The sequence below is a fragment of the Malaclemys terrapin genome, chromosome 19 (genome assembly GCF_027887155.1).
Source record: "Malaclemys terrapin pileata isolate rMalTer1 chromosome 19, rMalTer1.hap1, whole genome shotgun sequence".
NCBI classification, from domain to species: domain Eukaryota; kingdom Metazoa; phylum Chordata; order Testudines; family Emydidae; genus Malaclemys; species Malaclemys terrapin.
This window is the reverse complement of record NC_071523.1, coordinates 871,650-888,307: the sequence shown is the minus strand read 5'-3', so window position 1 is coordinate 888,307 and position 16,658 is coordinate 871,650. Positions and strand designations below refer to the sequence as shown.

General features: G+C 46.2%; 1 protein-coding gene across 1 annotated transcript in view; it reads left to right on the top strand.

Annotated features, from left to right (window-relative positions):
* Window positions 1-16,658, top strand: part of ECE1 (endothelin converting enzyme 1) — a 142,350-nt gene that overhangs the window by 73,572 nt on the left and 52,120 nt on the right. Inside the window, 2 exon segments of the mRNA XM_054009096.1 lie at window positions 11,500-11,641; window positions 12,479-12,691. Coding sequence (XP_053865071.1) covers window positions 11,500-11,641; window positions 12,479-12,691 — 355 coding nt within the window.

The following is a 16,658-nucleotide window of genomic DNA, read 5'->3' as shown; positions in this document are numbered from 1 at the left end:
CTATGTCCAATGCCTGACGGTTTTGGAGGGTCATCTGTCAGATCGCCCCTGTTTCTTTGGCCAGGGTCTTTAAACTCTCTCCGGTTTCATTTGCCATTATTTCAACTACTGCTTACAAGCAGGAGCCTTTTTGCATGGTGTATTACTCCCCCAAGTGGGATAAGGGAACCGCCAATGGCCTCTTCCCAGGTTAAGGGGCTTATGTTATTTACATACCATTGGGCATCTGGTAAGTCCCTTCTTCTTCACCTGAAATTACGAAGGCGTTCTCGTGGGAAGGACCCTAGCACTCGGAATTGTGGGAAGAGTCGGGCGGGATAACAGATACCTGACCAGTTAGCTGGTAATGCAGTATAACCTTTGGTCCCACAAACCCAATGATGGCCTATTAAGGCCGGGAAGGGTCGGTTGCACCCATTTGTCACATAGATGCCTGCAAAGGAGGAGTAATATCCTCCAAAGGGCACAGGGTAATTCTCCTTACGAGGAGTGGTGTTATTTGCATGACATTGAAAGATTGTATTGTTTTCACTAAGATTACTGTAGGGGAAACATGAGACTGATTTTTCTGTTTGATCCCAGGTCGAGAAAAAAATTCATATCCCTATACCCGGCCCGCCACTCTTTAGTTTTGTTCGAATAATCCCATATACCATTGGCCACAATAGGCTGAAGTCAGTGGCTTTTTCCCAGATCCAGCCCTGTTCCATTACACACCCAACATCAATGACCTTTTCCCTCCACCACACTTATCCATTTAGATACATTTATTTCCACCACTTCCCAAGTGTCATTGCTGTTCCATGTTTTGTTAAATGGAGGAGGTCCTCCAGTGAGGTCTGGGGAATTGAGTGGGATTGCCAAGACAGGAACACCAGTTTGAGAGTGGGCTGGGATGTGGCTGCAGACCCAGCATTTAGAAATATTAAGGGTCTGAGCTATCCACACTTGCTGCTGGATAAAAGAATTGTCATCGTCGACTCCCCAGACCTTAAGACACCAGCAGCCAAGGAACAGGCGCCACCAGAGGCGCATGTTGGAGGCAAGGCCCTTCTGGTTCTGACAACCTCAACTATGGGAACCGCAGTCATGGTTTTACGTCCACCAGGCAGCAGGCGTTAGGCTCGCTACTGCTTCTTTTTGGGCCTTGCTTTAGGTCGTCATCTGCTTCTGGCAACCCTTACGAGAACGTAGATTGTAAGGTATTGCAGTCTTCTTCTGGAGTCAAAATTGAGTCTGCGTGGTCCTGAGGTGATGATTGGTTCGCTGGGGGTGGTGCCTTCTTACACTGCGAAGCATGTATCCACGCTGCGATGGCAGACAGTTTAACAGCCATCTGGGTAGTAAGCAGTACCTGATGATTCTTTGATGTCCTTTAAGTCTCTTTACTTCTTCTTCCTTGACTCTGGCTATAACAATGGCCTTCACACCTTATCTTTTCCTGATGCATACATTCCTCATTCACACAAACAGATTGAGAATACAAACAGTAGTATTTTATATTGAGCAAAAAGGCATTGCAAATTAAACCTTGCTAAGTTTTACAATCAATAACCAAGACAATTTACATTGAGACCCAGGCCTTTAATGTTCCTCTAATCTACTTAACATAGACACAATAGAGAATCCTGTTTCTTACTTACTAAACCTTAAAACAAAGAAATGTATATTTAACTAGAGTGCCTACTTTGTAATACATATAGGAAACCATAGTAGACATTATAACTTATTGATTAACCATAATCAGTCATAAGGATTATTCTGGTCTGTCATTCCTTTCTGCTATTCAAAAAGAGTGGCTGACAGGATGAAATCAAATCATACATTAATTCTCATAGTACATTATAAAATCCAGCTCCTACATATCCCCCTTTTCTCTTTTGACACTAAGATTATTAATCGCCAGTGTCACTTCTTATTTAGTTCGTGTAATAGAAAATACTGGGAGGTGATTTGGGCCTGTGGCTCTAGCTTTGCATACATTTGTTTTATCCAACAGCACATTTCAAACATTCCAATTAAACACACACAATTTAAAACCAAAAACAATTAGTAACATTCGTATGCTAGTAGTTGTGGGAGACGATTCAGAAAATGTTATACCAATGGTAAGCTGTTATATCTTTCTGCAGTGGCAATTCTTAACATGATGCCACTTGCATGTATAATATGAATGTTCGGTTTCCCACATTGCCTTTTTGTTTGTTTTAGGAACTATATTACCTTTTTAAAACACAGTACTTACATTACATTTACATTTGCCTATTGGAAGGTTGCTAACACTTCCATTCTTTTAAAACACTTTTCCCCAAGAATTAACACATACACATAGCCCATTATACAGTACTTTGGTCTTATTATTCATTTTATCCCACATACAGGAGCCTAGTGAGATGTCTTTACTACAGGGCTGTGGAGCAACAGGCATGGATAAGCATACCCACTGTTCAGGCATTAAATCCATGAGGTGGTGTACCTCAGTTTTTCCTCTACAGCAGACCAAGTTTACAATGTCTTTCCTGCTGTGTTAAGCTTTATATTTGTTCACAGGTAATAGCTGAAAAGCATCATTACCATAAAGGATTTTTCCAAAAATCATACACACTATACATTGTTACAGGGGTACTTATTAACATTAAATTTATTTCAATTAAAGGTATCTTGTTATACCATGCCTTTTATTTAGACAATTTGTTTGCTGACGAGGTATGTCCTTTATTTGCAGTTTCTTTGTCCTGGCAGTTCTCTCCTTCCTTTATCAGTTAGGTAATTTGCATCAACACAGGCTTGGCTTTTGGATTCAAAGTCATAAGCAGAGCTCAGAGACTCTGTCTTAAAAGGAACACAATTAACTTTTATCAGAGTTTTGATTACTTTTAACTCTTGCTTCCAAAACACACACAGATCTGAAAAAGAAAACACAATCTATTGTGGCTCCTTTGGAGCCCTAATAGGATTTTAATTAAGTAGCATGTTTCTTTTGCATTTCTTTTACCCCCTCTATAATATACACTGCACACGTCTGCACATTCCTTCTATACTTTAACTTTTAAAACATTAGCCATATTAATTTTTACACAAGGTGTAAGTGTTTCTTTTGTTCTTACAGAGTTTTTATGTACCCTTATCAAAGTGACAGTCTGATTACACAGAGCCATTTTAAGGCTGTGTTTCTAACATTGCTTCTTTTTGTTTTGTGCACCTCACCCCTGCTGTTGCTTCAGAGGGGCACTGTCTTTATTCTTTTACTACAGCTCTCATCTGCTATTTTGTTACAAAAACAAACAAACAAAAAGAATCCAGAATCTCTTCCTATTCTTCTGATTTTGACTGCCCTGCTGCAGCCATGACTTGGTCTTTATTTAAAAACATTTCAAATTTTGTAAAGAATCAAGTTACCCCTTAAGGGTTAAATCCCAAAGCCAACCAACACTGATTACCTGTGTCTGGCAAAAAGGTCTGTCAGTTTTGCAACTTTGAATTAAAGAGTCAAATGGATTTTTAGTGGCATTATAAACAAAACAAAACCAATTTATCTTAAGCTTACAAAACAGGAGTTTTACAAACCTCACCTATTCCCACAGACAGACAGATACATACACATTTTCTTTTCCTTAACATCCCTTTTACACTGCTTTGTTTTTACATAGATTACATTACCTTTATACATTTGGGGCAGTTAAGTTCCAATAGAACCCCCCCATGTTCTTTTAGCAAATTTGACTAAATTGTTCATAGTCAAATGATTTTAATTAGATAGTCTCTTTACCTGGATTATTTACAGACATTCTTTTGGAAAAGGGCCCATTTTTCCTTTAGAATGGCTGCAAAGAAACCAAGAATTCTTTTAACAAGGTCCTTAACATTTTTACAAGGTTTAACTGCTTAATTCTCTCCAGCCTCTGTAGAGTTAACTTTTCACCCTCTTTTCTTTAATCACTTGTTTAACTCCCAAAATGACACCTTTATCAACTCAGATTTCACCATTTTAAGTATTGTTCCAGGGGTTCATGCTTGCACTTATTCCTGACACTATGCCCTTAGGGCTTCCAACCTGTTTTTCAGTTTCTTTATCTGTTGCTTGCCTGCTTGTCTGGGCCCTGATCCTGCTTTCTCCAATGAACCATTTTTGTGAGTGATATTGTGGTCATTTCACAATTTTGAAAGAAATGTTTAAGGAAAGGGACCAGGAAAGGTGGGGGCTAGTTGAGGAGCCCACCCTCCTTGCTGAATTGGTAGTGGAACACTAAAGAATCAGTTTCTGAGGCAGACAATGAAGGGGAACAAAACAAGGGGCTTTTTGTCCTTTTTACAATGAGATGGGAGTATGAAGGGGGTTGGGATCGATCCGGGGTGGTGTGGTGTGTGTGTGTTTTTGAGAACAGGGTAAAGGGTTGCGCTCTGTCTGGTGGTGGGAGAGGAGGCTTTTAATAAAGCTTTTAACTTATTATTTGAATATTTGAGAGAGGTGAGTTTTGATTTTGTCCACCTATGATTTGTCTCTTCCCACCACTGGATGAAACAATTAACCTCTCCTTTAGAATCATAGAATATCAGGGTTGGAAGGGACCTCAGGAGGTCATCTAGTCCAACCCCCTGCTCAAAGCAGGACCAATTCCCAATTAAATCATCCCAGCCAGGGCTTTGTCAAGCCTGACCTTAAAAACCTCTAAGGAAGGAGATTCCACCACCTCCCTAGGTAACCCATTCCAGTGCTTCAACACCCTCCTAGTGAAAGTTTTTCCTAATATCCAACCTAAACCTCCCCCACTGCAACTTGAGACCATTACTCCTTGTTCTGTCATCAGGTACCACTGAAAACAGTCTAGAGATCCATCCTCTTTGGAACACCTTTCAGGTAGTTGAAAGCAGCTATCAAATCCCCCCTCATTCTTCTCTTCTGCAGACTAAACAATCCCAGTTCCCTCAGCCTCTCCTCATAAGGCATGTGCTCCAGCCCCCTAATAATTTTTGTTGTCCTCTGCTGGACTGTCTCCAATTTTTCCATATCCTTCTTGCAGTGTGGCCCCGAAAACTGGACACAGTACTCCAGATGAGGCCTCACCAATGTCGAATAGAGGGGAATGATCACGTCCCTCGATCTGCTGGCAATGCCCCTACTTATACAGCTCAAAATGCCGTTAGCCTTCTTGGCAACAAGAGCACACTGTTGACTCATAGCCAATTTAGTTTTAGGTTGGCCGAGTTTGTCTTTTAAGATGTCCACTCGGTACTTGTCCCAAGATCCTAACAGTGGCCACTGAGTTTTGGGATCTCCCTGAGTTAGCCTAGACCATTTTTCCAGGAATTTACAGGAGTCCGGACTCTTCCTAAAATGCGCCGGCGTCCCTTTAGAGAATTGCCCCGACTTAGACATCTGGTTACCCATACAAGAGGACTTTACACACACCAATCACACAAGAAGGAAATTCGGGTTCGTCAGAGCGATGCCCAGTGCAACACACACAAGGAGCCCACAGGCTACTGCCTCAATCGCCCTTGCTTTCACACCAAGGGTTTTACCCAAGGTGTGGTGTGGCTGCGATTGTGCAGATTTCACTCACTCAGACCGCGGGGACAGGAACCCCTTGGTTGGCCGATCCTCGGACGGAGATGGCACCCAGACTCAAACACTCCACAGAAGGACGGACAGACACAGAGACAGGACAGTCCTCAGTCCGGACAAAACACAGAAATAATTTCCTGATGTCAGATCCCGGGATCCCTACCGAACAGAGTGGGAACCAACAGGTTCGATGGTGTAGACTTCACTGTGGTCGTGCGCCCTTCCATTTTGGAGGAGGACTGCTCGGGCCAAATGCCCAGGTGCCACTGCCCCGGTCGTCCTACAAAAATGGTCAGGAATTACACGACCCCAGTGAAGACGGTTGCCATCTCAGTGGGACCTCCAAATTGTCAAAGTTAGACTCAGGACTCAGTTTGTCAGACCACTCTGTTTTATTAGCACAGCACTCTGCTAATACATTCAGATATTGTGAGCCCCCATGCAAGACCCAAACAGTCTTATTTATACAGATAAAAGGGTGCGAACTAAACAAAGGAACAAAGAGAGCAAAATTTTAAAATTTACCTGAGGCACAACATGCATATCCTACTTCCTTACTAACTCTTATCGATCTAAGGCTAATACTTCACCAATCGCTCTTAAGTGGAGCAATTGTTCTATCTCGGGGTTCGGCAACCTTTCAGAAGTGGTGTGCCGAGTCTGCATTTGTTCACTCTAATTTAAGGTTTTGCCTGCCAGTAATACATTTTAATGTTTTTAGAAGGTCTCTTTCTCTAAGTCTATAATATATAACTAAACTATTGTTGTATGTAAAGTAAATAAGGTTTTTAAAATGTTTAAGAAGCTTCATTTAAAATTAAATTAAAATGCAGATCCTTCTGGACCGGTGGCCAGGACCCGGGCAGTGTGAGTGCCGCTGAAAATCAGCTCGCATGCCGCCTTCGGCACGCGTGCCATAGGTTGCCTACCCCTGTTCTATCTTAATGTCTGCTTTCCTGACACCTGGATCGCAGCATTTCTCATTTCTACTTAAAGGCACATACAGCATTCTTTAATTCATTCTATTTCTTTAATATAATTAATTTCACTTTCACATGTGTTAGCAAAGCCGTGAGGTTGCCTCACAGGATGTAATCCGCTAGGACTCAGCTCTGTCATTTCCATGCCTTGCTTAGGACAGTGACTTCAGACCCAGCTTGGGGGATGGGAAGCGTAGTCTGTAACCCATTGCTGCTCTCACAAATGCAGTGTGTTGTCACTTAGTCTAGTGCTAAAGCAAGGGACCCATTGGTCTGGACCAAGTTGGCCATAGCTGGAGCAAACACAACTTGGCAATAAATCTCCCTACTGAAAACCATCAACAGCCTTGTTGCTCTGAGTCCAACATGGACTGGGTCAGTTCCAAAGGAATGTCATTCTCCTCTTCTCCCCTGCCTGCTTCCCTCCCTCAGTTTATATCAAGGCCTTGCCTTTCCTCCGGAGAGCCAGGAGAGTCTGTCTCAGACTCCCTGAGTGGTCAACAGATGTGATTCAGAAAGACAAGCCCAAGGAGAGCCATGTGTTCAGGCGGCCTGCAGTCTGCAGGGCTGTAATACGTGGGTCTGATTCCGGTGGTTGGGCTGGGTGTAAGGTGGCTGGGGGGTGATATGCAGGAGGTCAGACTAGATGATCTGGTAGTTCCTTCTGGCCTTAAACACTGAAGACTCAGCCTTCCCTTCCCCAGGGAAAGCTCCTTTGCTTCCAGCTTGGCTGCAGTCCTCAGGTCTTGCAAACACTGCTCCTTCAAAGACCGGAAGAGACAGGTCCTCTTTGTGTCAGAGCAGCTGCTGCGTCACCTCTATTTCCTGTTGTCTCCGGACGATTGGAAAAAGGCAAATATAGTGCTCATATTTAAAAAAAGGAAGAAAGAGAACCTGGAGAACTACAGGCCTCACTTCAGTCCCTGGCAAAATCATGGAGCAGGTCCTCAAGGAATCCATTTTAAAGCACTTGGAGGAGAGGAAGATGATCAGGAACAGTCAACATGGATTCACCAAGGGCAAGTCATGCCTGACTAACCTGATTGCCTTCTATGATGAGATAACTGCCTCTGTGGATATGGGGAAAGCAGTGGATGTGATATATCTTGACTTTAGCAAAGCTTTTGATATGGTCTACCACAGTATTCTTGCCAGCAAGTTAAAAAAGTATGGATTGGATGAATGGACTATAAGCTGGCTAGATTGTTGGGCTCAATGGGTAGTGATCAATAGCTCGATGTCTAGTTGGCAGCTGGTATCAAGTGGAGTGCCCCAGAGGTCAGTCCTGGGGCCGGTTTTGTACAACATCTTTATTCATGATCTGGATGATGGGATTAATTGCACCCTCAGCAAGTTCGCAGATGACACTAAACTGGGGAGAGAGGTAGATATGCTGGAGGGTAGGGATAGGGTCCAGAGTGACCTAGACTAATTGACAAGTTTCAGAGTAACAGCCGTGTTAGTCTGTATCCGCAAAAAGAAGAACAGGAGTACTTGTGGCACCTTAGAGACTAACTTAGCTTATGCTCTAATAAATTTGTTAGTCTCTAAGGTGCCACAAGTACTCCTGTTCTTCTTTTCTAGACTAATTGGAGGATTGGGCCAAAAGAAATCTGATGAGGTTCAACAAGGACAAGTGCAGAGTCCTGCATTTAGGAAGAAAGAATCCCATGCAGCGCTACAGGCTGGGGACCAACTGGCTAAGCGGCAATTCTGCAGAAAAGGACCTGGGGATTACAGTGGACAAGAAGCTGGATATGAGTCATCAGTGTGTCCTTGTTGCCAAGAAGCCAACGGAATATTGGGCTGTATTAGTAGGAGCATTGCCAGCAGATCGAGGGAAGTGATTATTCCCCCCCTATTCGACACAGGTGAGGCCATACCTGGAGTATTGCATCCAGTTTTGGTCCCCCCACTACAGAAGGGATGTGATTTAAATTGGAGGGTCTAGTGGAGGGCAACGAAAATGATTAGGAGGCTGGGGCACATGACTTATGAGGAGAGGCTGAGGGAACTGGGGTTATTTAGTCTGCAGAAGAGAAGACTGAGGGGATTTGATAGCAGCCTTCAACTACCTGAAAGGGGGTTCCAAAGAGGATGGAGCTCAGCTGTTCTCTGGTGGCAGATGACAGAACAAGAAGCAATGGTCTCAAGTTGCAGTGAGGGAGGTCTAGGTTGGATATTAGGAAACACTATTTCACTAGGAGGGTGGTGAAGCACTGGAATGGGTTACCTAGGGAGGTGGTGGAATCTCCTTCCTTAGAAGTTTTTAAGGCCCAGCTTGACAAAGCCCTGGCTGGGATGATTTAGTTGGTGTTGGTCTAGCAAGGGATTGGACTAGATGACCTCCCGAGGTCTTTTCCAACCCTAATCTTCTATGATTCTATGATGGTTTCTGCAGCTGGAGGGTGCTTTCAGAGTTGCCACCTTGGGCAGATGTTGCAGGGCAGGGCAGATGTTAAGCCCACTAAACAGTATTTCACTGCCCTAGGTGCTTCCCACCCCAAACTGTCTGGAGGGGTATCCAGCTAGCATAGTGATGGTGCAGTGGCTGCTGACATAGGGAGGCAGGGACTTAGAGGAGCATATTTCCCACACCCAAGTTGGGCAGCTGGGCCAGAGTTGGGCAGGTGTGGCAGTTCTCAGCTGCTGAAGGAGAGGCAGCAGCTACCCTTAAAGAGACAAACCATCTGAAACTGGGCTTTAGGAGCAGATGGACCAGAGCTTCACTGATGTGGCTGGTTGAGGGGTGGCGAATTCAAGGGGAGCCCCAAAGAATAAGCCTATATTTCCCCCAACACAGTCATGCATAGGAAATGACAGCACTAGACAATTACTCTCAGTACCTTTTAGATACCTCTATGGCCTCTTGTTACCACAGCATCTGTGCATCTCGCCACCTTTTATTTATCATCCCACACCTGTGTGGGTAGGGCTATTATCCCCATTTTACAGATGGGAAACTGCGGCACAGAGAGACTATGGGCATGTCTACACCAAAAAAAAAGGTATGTTATTAACTCAGGTTAGCCAGCTCAGGTTAAAATAGCAGTGAAGATGCAGCATCTCTGCTTTTAATTTGTGTTAGCAGCTCAAGTTAAAACCTGTAGGGCAGCCTGAGATCGAACTCCAGCTGCCAAGTTAGTGTGTCTTCACTGCTATTTTAACCCCAGTTAGCTAATCTGAGGGTATGTCTACACTACCTGCCGGATCGGCGGGTAGTGATCAATCTATCAGGGATCGATTTATCGCATCTAGTGTAGACGCGATAAATTGATCCCTGATTGCTCTGCCGTCAACTCCTGTACTCCACCGCGGCAGAGGCGGAAGCGGAGTTGACTGGGAAGCAGCGGTAGTCCACCCCGCACCGTGAGGGCACGAGGTACGTCGACCTAAAAAATACGTCAACTTCAGCTATGCTGTTCTCGTAGCTGAAGTTGTGTATCTTAGGTCGATCTCTCCCCCCATCCCACCCCCTCCCCCAGTGTAGACCAGACCTGAGTTAAGAGGTCACCTTTGCATGCAGTGTAGACATGCCCCAAATGATTTAGCCAAGGTGACACAGGAAGCCTGTGACAAAACAGGGAATTAAACCTGGGCCCCCCATGGCCAGCACTCTAATCGCTGGATTATCCTTCCCCTCTGGGATAGGTGGTACTGTCAAGAAAACCAACACGGTATTTTTAAAAAAAACATCTGTTCCACAGTTAAGCTCGGTAGGTCAGCTCCTCAGCTGGTGTCTGTTAGCATAGCTGTAGTGATCCCTATGGCACTATCCCCATACCCACCAGCAGAGCTCAGTCCTGGGAAGGCTACATGGAAATAGTTTGCATTGCTGTGAAATCAAGACCCTGGATTTACTCACTCTGGATATTTTTTGCAAATGTGTTAGGCAGCAGGAATCGAACCCACGTCTTGAGCGCCAGGCCACTAGATCAACCTTCCCCCTGGACTTGGGGTGACAACAGAAGTACTATAGGAAACAATACTGCCTGGGAACACTGATGCCCTAATACGTCTCTTCCATCTCTGGGCTCCAGGATTTTTTATTCAGTGCTGCAGCACCATAATACCCTGACCCTATATTCTTATGTGGCCCACATTAGGATAAAGCCTTCCATTGCATTGAAATAAAGGGATTTGCCTAATCATTTACTCATGAACCAGCAGGGAGCTTTGCAAAGCCATCCTGTGCATCCTATTCTCCGGTCTTTCCTTTATCTGACTTCCAGTCCAATGGAAATGTTTAGGTAACAGCATGGAGGTAACAAAACACACAAGTGCATCCATCTCTGGCTTGGAGCACCTGTTGGGCAAGGGAGCTGGGCTGAAGTTTCCAAGTGCCAGCAGAGCTCCTGGAAACTCCTCTTCACCCAGCTGATGAAAACTACCCAAACACGTCTGACTGGGAACAGGTGATGATGGCTCTAGACTTGCCAAGGTCTGAAATATTCCAATTTCCAGTGTTCTGGGTGCATTTCCTCTGATTGTGCCTCCCTTCCTGTTAGGATTTCTGGTTAGTGCAGAGTTCTTTCCAGTTCACAAACTTTACATGGGCTCTTCCCCCTCCTTCTGTCAACCCTCCCCAAAGAATCTGGAGCTTTGCCAAGCTGCGAGTGACTTGTTCATAGCAATCTCTCTGCAGCACTGTCTTCATGTAGCACAGCTCCTGTTGCATGAGAAATAAGTGACAAGTTTTCAGACGATTTTAAGTAAACTACCCCAGTTACCTTCCATCACTGGCACGTCTGCTGGAGGGATGGGAGGAGGGGAGGGGCAGGATCTGAACAGTGTCACTTAAAATACAAGTCTGTAGAAACAGAAAAATGTGATGGGGCGATGTTTTTCTTCGTAGCCCGAGTTCAAGGGATATTGACCTAGTGGGAAGGTGCAGACGTTCCTGTCATCGGTGTGGGAGAGTAATTGGACTGATTCTTCCTTTTCCCTCCCTAGGTAAATTTCCGTGGCTCTGGGAACAGCAGGAGTTGCTGGACAGAACGCACTCACATTGAGAAGCGTCTCTTGGTTCTGATCGTGGTTCTGGCACTCAGCCTCTTGGCCTGTGTCTTAGCCCTGGGATTCCAGTACAGATATAGTAAGTCCTTCATTTGCATGGGATCTATGTATGGTAGCTGTAGGGTGACTGTGTGGAGAGCACTGATGGCAGCTGCTCTGGAAGTGAGCCAGGGGTAACAGCTGAGCTCCTCGTGGGCAAGTCAGATCACAGCATCCTTGCTATAAGACTCAGAGAGCTCGGGTTTGAAATGAGGATGAAGGCAAAACCACCTTCCCCTGCAGCAAGGGCCTTTCTGGGTCAGGGCTAAGAGATGCTGACAAATGTGGCTGGAAGGAGGATTCCATTCTCTGGGGCATCAGGCAACGCTTTGACCAGCACTGCACTCCTCTGGGTGGGGCAGAGGGAAATAAAGATTGCTTTGCATACCTAGTTCAAGATGTGTAAAGAACTTGTGAACTCCTCCCCCTTCCCCCTCCCACCCCATCTGAATTTTAAGGGCAACAGTCCCCTGGCTCTAGTCAGCCAGATTCTCCCTGGCATTGGTAGGAAGTGGCACCATGGTAAAATAGGAGTGACTTCAAGCCCTGTCATCCTGCATTGCTTGCCCCTGCAGTGAGATGCTGTAGGATAGTTTGGGAGTCCCAACACCCGTTTTTAGGGGATCTGAGACCCTAACTAAGGGAGGGAGGAAATGAGGAATGAGACTCACTTGCCAAGAGAAGTAGCCAAAAGGTCCAATTGTACATGTTCCCAGATACCGGAAGTGTCTTGTCCATTGGGTTTGGCTCAGACTCTGACCCACCTTGATGCTGAAGCCTTCCCAGCGAACTCTGTTTTCAACCAAGGCACCAGGCCAAACTGTTTGGATGCCTCCAGAGTGGCTTGTGGTCTGATATTCTGCCCCTTCCCTTCCAGGGCCATCCAAGTCATGTCTGACGGAAGCCTGCATCTCCGTGACCAGCTCCATCCTGAGCTCTCTGGACCAGTCAGTGAGCCCCTGCGAGGATTTCTTCAAATATGCCTGTGGTGGGTGGATGAAGGGAAACCCCATGCCCGATGGCCACTCACGCTGGGGCACCTTCAACAACCTCTGGGAGCACAACCAGGCCATCATGAAGCACCTTCTAGGTAAGTGTCTTCTTATGTACCACCCATGAGGCAAGGTGGCCATTCACTAGCAGGAGAGGAAAAGCAGCAGGAATCCAGGGACTGGGGAGATGCCCCTCAGCTGATCCTTCCTTGTGACTCTGGGGTGCTGACTTGCCATCTCCATGAACCTGGATAGGCTAGTCCCAGTAAAGATCCTACTCCATCTGAGAGAGGTGAAGGTTACAACATTGCCTCAGAGAACTATAGAATCTGGGCAATGCTCTCCTATGCTGCAAGATAGGCCAGGAGCCAAGCAAGCTCTACCAAACAATCTCTTTCCACCTCTCTGTGGGGACCTCTTGCAAGTGCATGTTCTGCAGCTGAGTGGGACCAGTCTGCAGCATCATTTCCCAGTGCTAACTTTGCCAGAAGCAAACTCTGCCTTGCGTTCAAATGGCTCCTGGATCTTTCACTTCCAAAAAATGAAGGGTCCAGGGTGACATGGCGGGGGCTAGGGGAGGATGATTGCAATGCTATCTGTCAGTTGACAAGAGGGCAGTGGCTTGGGTTTTTGCTCCTGCTGGGTTTCCACAATAATTATGGACATGATTTGGTCATGGAGGTCACGGATTCCATGACTTTAACAGATGTCCGTGAGTACTTCAGTCTCAGCCCCAGGCAGTGGGGCTCAGGGAGGGAGCACCACCTCCACCTCCTGACTCACCTCAGCGGGCCATCCATCCTATAGGTCAGTCAGTATCAATGCTTCAGAGCCCAGCGGAGATTTTTGGTTGCTATGATCATACCCTGATTTTGTACATTTTTACCATGGCTGATCAGTGAATTTTGCCTAATTTTACCATGACAAAATCTTATCCATAACATTAATAAAAGTAGCCCCTATCCAAGATCTAGGTGCCCTGACGTAACAAAATTAAAATCAACCAGCAGTATACTGTCTTCCCCCTGACACCAAGACCTGAGAGCTGAATCTTTTAGAAAATACACAGCTTCCCCTCCCCCCCCCCCGCCTGCGTCCCACAGATCTAACCCCACCCAGCACAGAAGCTTGCAACATGTCCCAGGGTTGCTGGAGGCATAGATATAGTATAGATGAACTCCACAGCATGCCCTGAAGATCCAAATATCCAAGCTATTTCAGAGCTGAGGACCCCTCACTAAGAAAGCTCAACTCCCAGCCCTCACTCCTTTAAATTAGGTGGATCCGGCATGAGTGGCTTTGCATGCTGCAGCTCTGAAGATATGGTGCGATGAGAGAGATGCTTCTACTGAGTAGAAAGGTCCTGTCTGTTGTGGACCTGGGTGAGTGAGACAAGTTACCCAAAAAGAGAAATCTGAGTGTCTCTGGGGGACTGAGAGTCCTGTGCTGGTGGAAGAAACTCTGAAGCAGTGGGGGTGCCGAGCTGCAGGGGAGCATCGTCCACCCGCCTAATGGGAGTGTCGAAGAGCAAGGGGCTATGGAGGATCCCATAAAACATGACGCTCCTCCTGAGCAGCTCTCTATAGTTCTCCCAGGGCTTTGTCCTCTGATTTAAGCCTTGGAACATGGGCACCTCCCTGCCTGTACATTAAGGGAGCGCTCGGCACATGCTGTGTGCCGGCAGCCTCCAGAGGAGTTAGCCTCTCTCCGGTGCCAGCTCCAGCCAAGGCAGGATATGATCCAACAGCTCAGATGTGGCGTCTGTGGGCTCAGCCAGGAAACCAGATCTTTCCCATATTTATTTTTCTTTACGCCCCCAGGATTTTTGACTTTCGTGTTCATTGCTTTGTCTGGGACCGAGGAGAGTTTGCCGAGTGAGTTTGAGGCCCCACCCCCTCACTGTGGAGAGAGCCTCTTTGTTTCATTAACCAAGGCAGGAGCCAAATGCGGAACTGCCAAGTTGTTTTGAGGGGCATAACAATCCAGGCCAGGATCTTCTGTCCTTGCTTCCAGACACTCCTGGCTAAGGAAGCCCCTTGGTATCTGGCCAGGACGGAGCTCCTTGTCTCTTACTCGAAGCAGTGTTGAAATTCAGTGGCCTGGTAGGAAGCTCACTCTCCGTTAGTCTGAGCTCCTTTCGTTGGGCATTCTAGGACTCCTCTCTGGATTCCAGGCTTAGCTTGTTCTCTCACACAGACACAACAGTCCAGCGTTTGATGGGTTTGCTGCAGTTGACTGGCCACAAACCCATTTTCATGTGGGCACGTAAGTAGGGTGTGAGACAGTTCTGAGATACAGCTGTGGTTCTGACCCACTTCAAGTGCCACGTTCAGCTCTGGGCAGACACAGCCTCAGTGTTGCTGGGGTAGCTGAGAAGATAGCAATGGCTGCAGGGCCCTCATGACAGAGACACTTGCTCCTGGGACATCTAAGAAAATCACTACCTCTGGACTTTCCCTCCCTCAGTCATTATTTGCAAACCCTAATACCAAATCCCATTGGAAGGGCCTACTTCGCTTATTGAGCTAGTCTGAGACAGAACCTGCCCCCAGCACAGGCTAGTCAAGTACCTTGGATTGAACTCCCTGCATATAAAACTAGAGTCTCTTCAGGCTAACGCCTAGTGCTCACTATGGCTGTTGCTTGTGCTGGTGCAGGTTCAAAGAGGAGGCTGCTTGTGTCTCCCTTATACAGGATTTGGGGGCAGGTCATGTGGCCCTGGGGCTGCCCCAACTTGTGCCACTATTTCAATACCCCATGCAGCTTTCTTTGTAGGATCATAGAACTACAGGGCACAAATCCACCCTGGCCGTCTCTTTTCTCTGGCCACCTGCACTTTCCTTTGGCTTTCCCCAGCACATCTCCTGCAGAGATGGAGCTGTCTGTGTCAGAAGCAGGAGTTCTCCTGTGCTTAGTTGGGACTTACTCCTGTCCTGCAGCCCCTTTTGCAACAGCCTCACTGGCTCCGCCAGTCCACGGAGGTGGCCTGGAGAATGGAGGAGAATTGCTGCCAGGTTTATGGCTAGGGAAAGGGCCCCTTTTAGATGTCTCAGCAGACTGAGAATGATAACTCTGCCTTCCTCCTGGGACATCCAGCCTAGCATGGATCCTGCAGACCTGGTCACAAGGTCCACATTATAGTAGAGAAACTTTTATCACTTGCAGCAGCAAACCCAGAAGTGGTCTTGCTCAAATGCTCTCTTCTCCTGCTCTAAAACTCCTTGCAAGCTTCCCCAGAGAGGAAAGGGTAACTCATGCTTCCCTGGAGCCCTCATTCCTCTGATTCTGGAGCAGAATGGGCTTTGCAGCATCCCCCTCTTTCTATGATGAAATCTTCTTGCCCAAAGATGGGGATAATTTGCAGTGAGAGGGAGATGGGGAATTCCTAAGGGAAATGCAGAGAGGAAGGTTAGATGGGGACAGGGAATGTTATAATGAGCGGCTAAACTAGCACAAAATCTCAGCGGTGAGTTGCACAAGCTTAGGCTAGCCAGCCCCGTGAATTAACGGGTGGGTTAATGCAGTGGCTCTTAACCTTTCCAGACTATTGTACCCCCTTCAGGAGTCTGATTTATCTTGCATACCCTAAGTTTCACCTCACTTAAAAAATACTTGCTTACAAAATCAGACATAAAATACAAAAGTGTCACAGCCCACTATTACTGAAAAATTGCTGACTTTCTCATTTTTACCATATAATTATCAAATAAATCACTTGGAATATAAATATTGTACCTATATTTCAGTGTATAGTACATAGAGCGATATAAACAAGTCATTATCTGTATGATATTTTAGTTTTTCCTGACTTCCCTAGTGCTTTTTACATATCCTGTTGTAAAACTAGGCAAATATCTAGATGAGTTCATGTACCCCAGGGATACGCATACCCCTGGTTGAGAACCACTGGGTTAATGACTGCAAACCGCAGTGATTGTATGCAAGAAACACATGTCCCTGCTGAGGCAGTACAATTGGCTTGAGGAGAGAAGAGATTCATCTCTCTGTTGCCCCCTGGTGGCAGCAAGCTGGCATCTGTTCCAAAGAGTGGCCCCCATTCTAGGC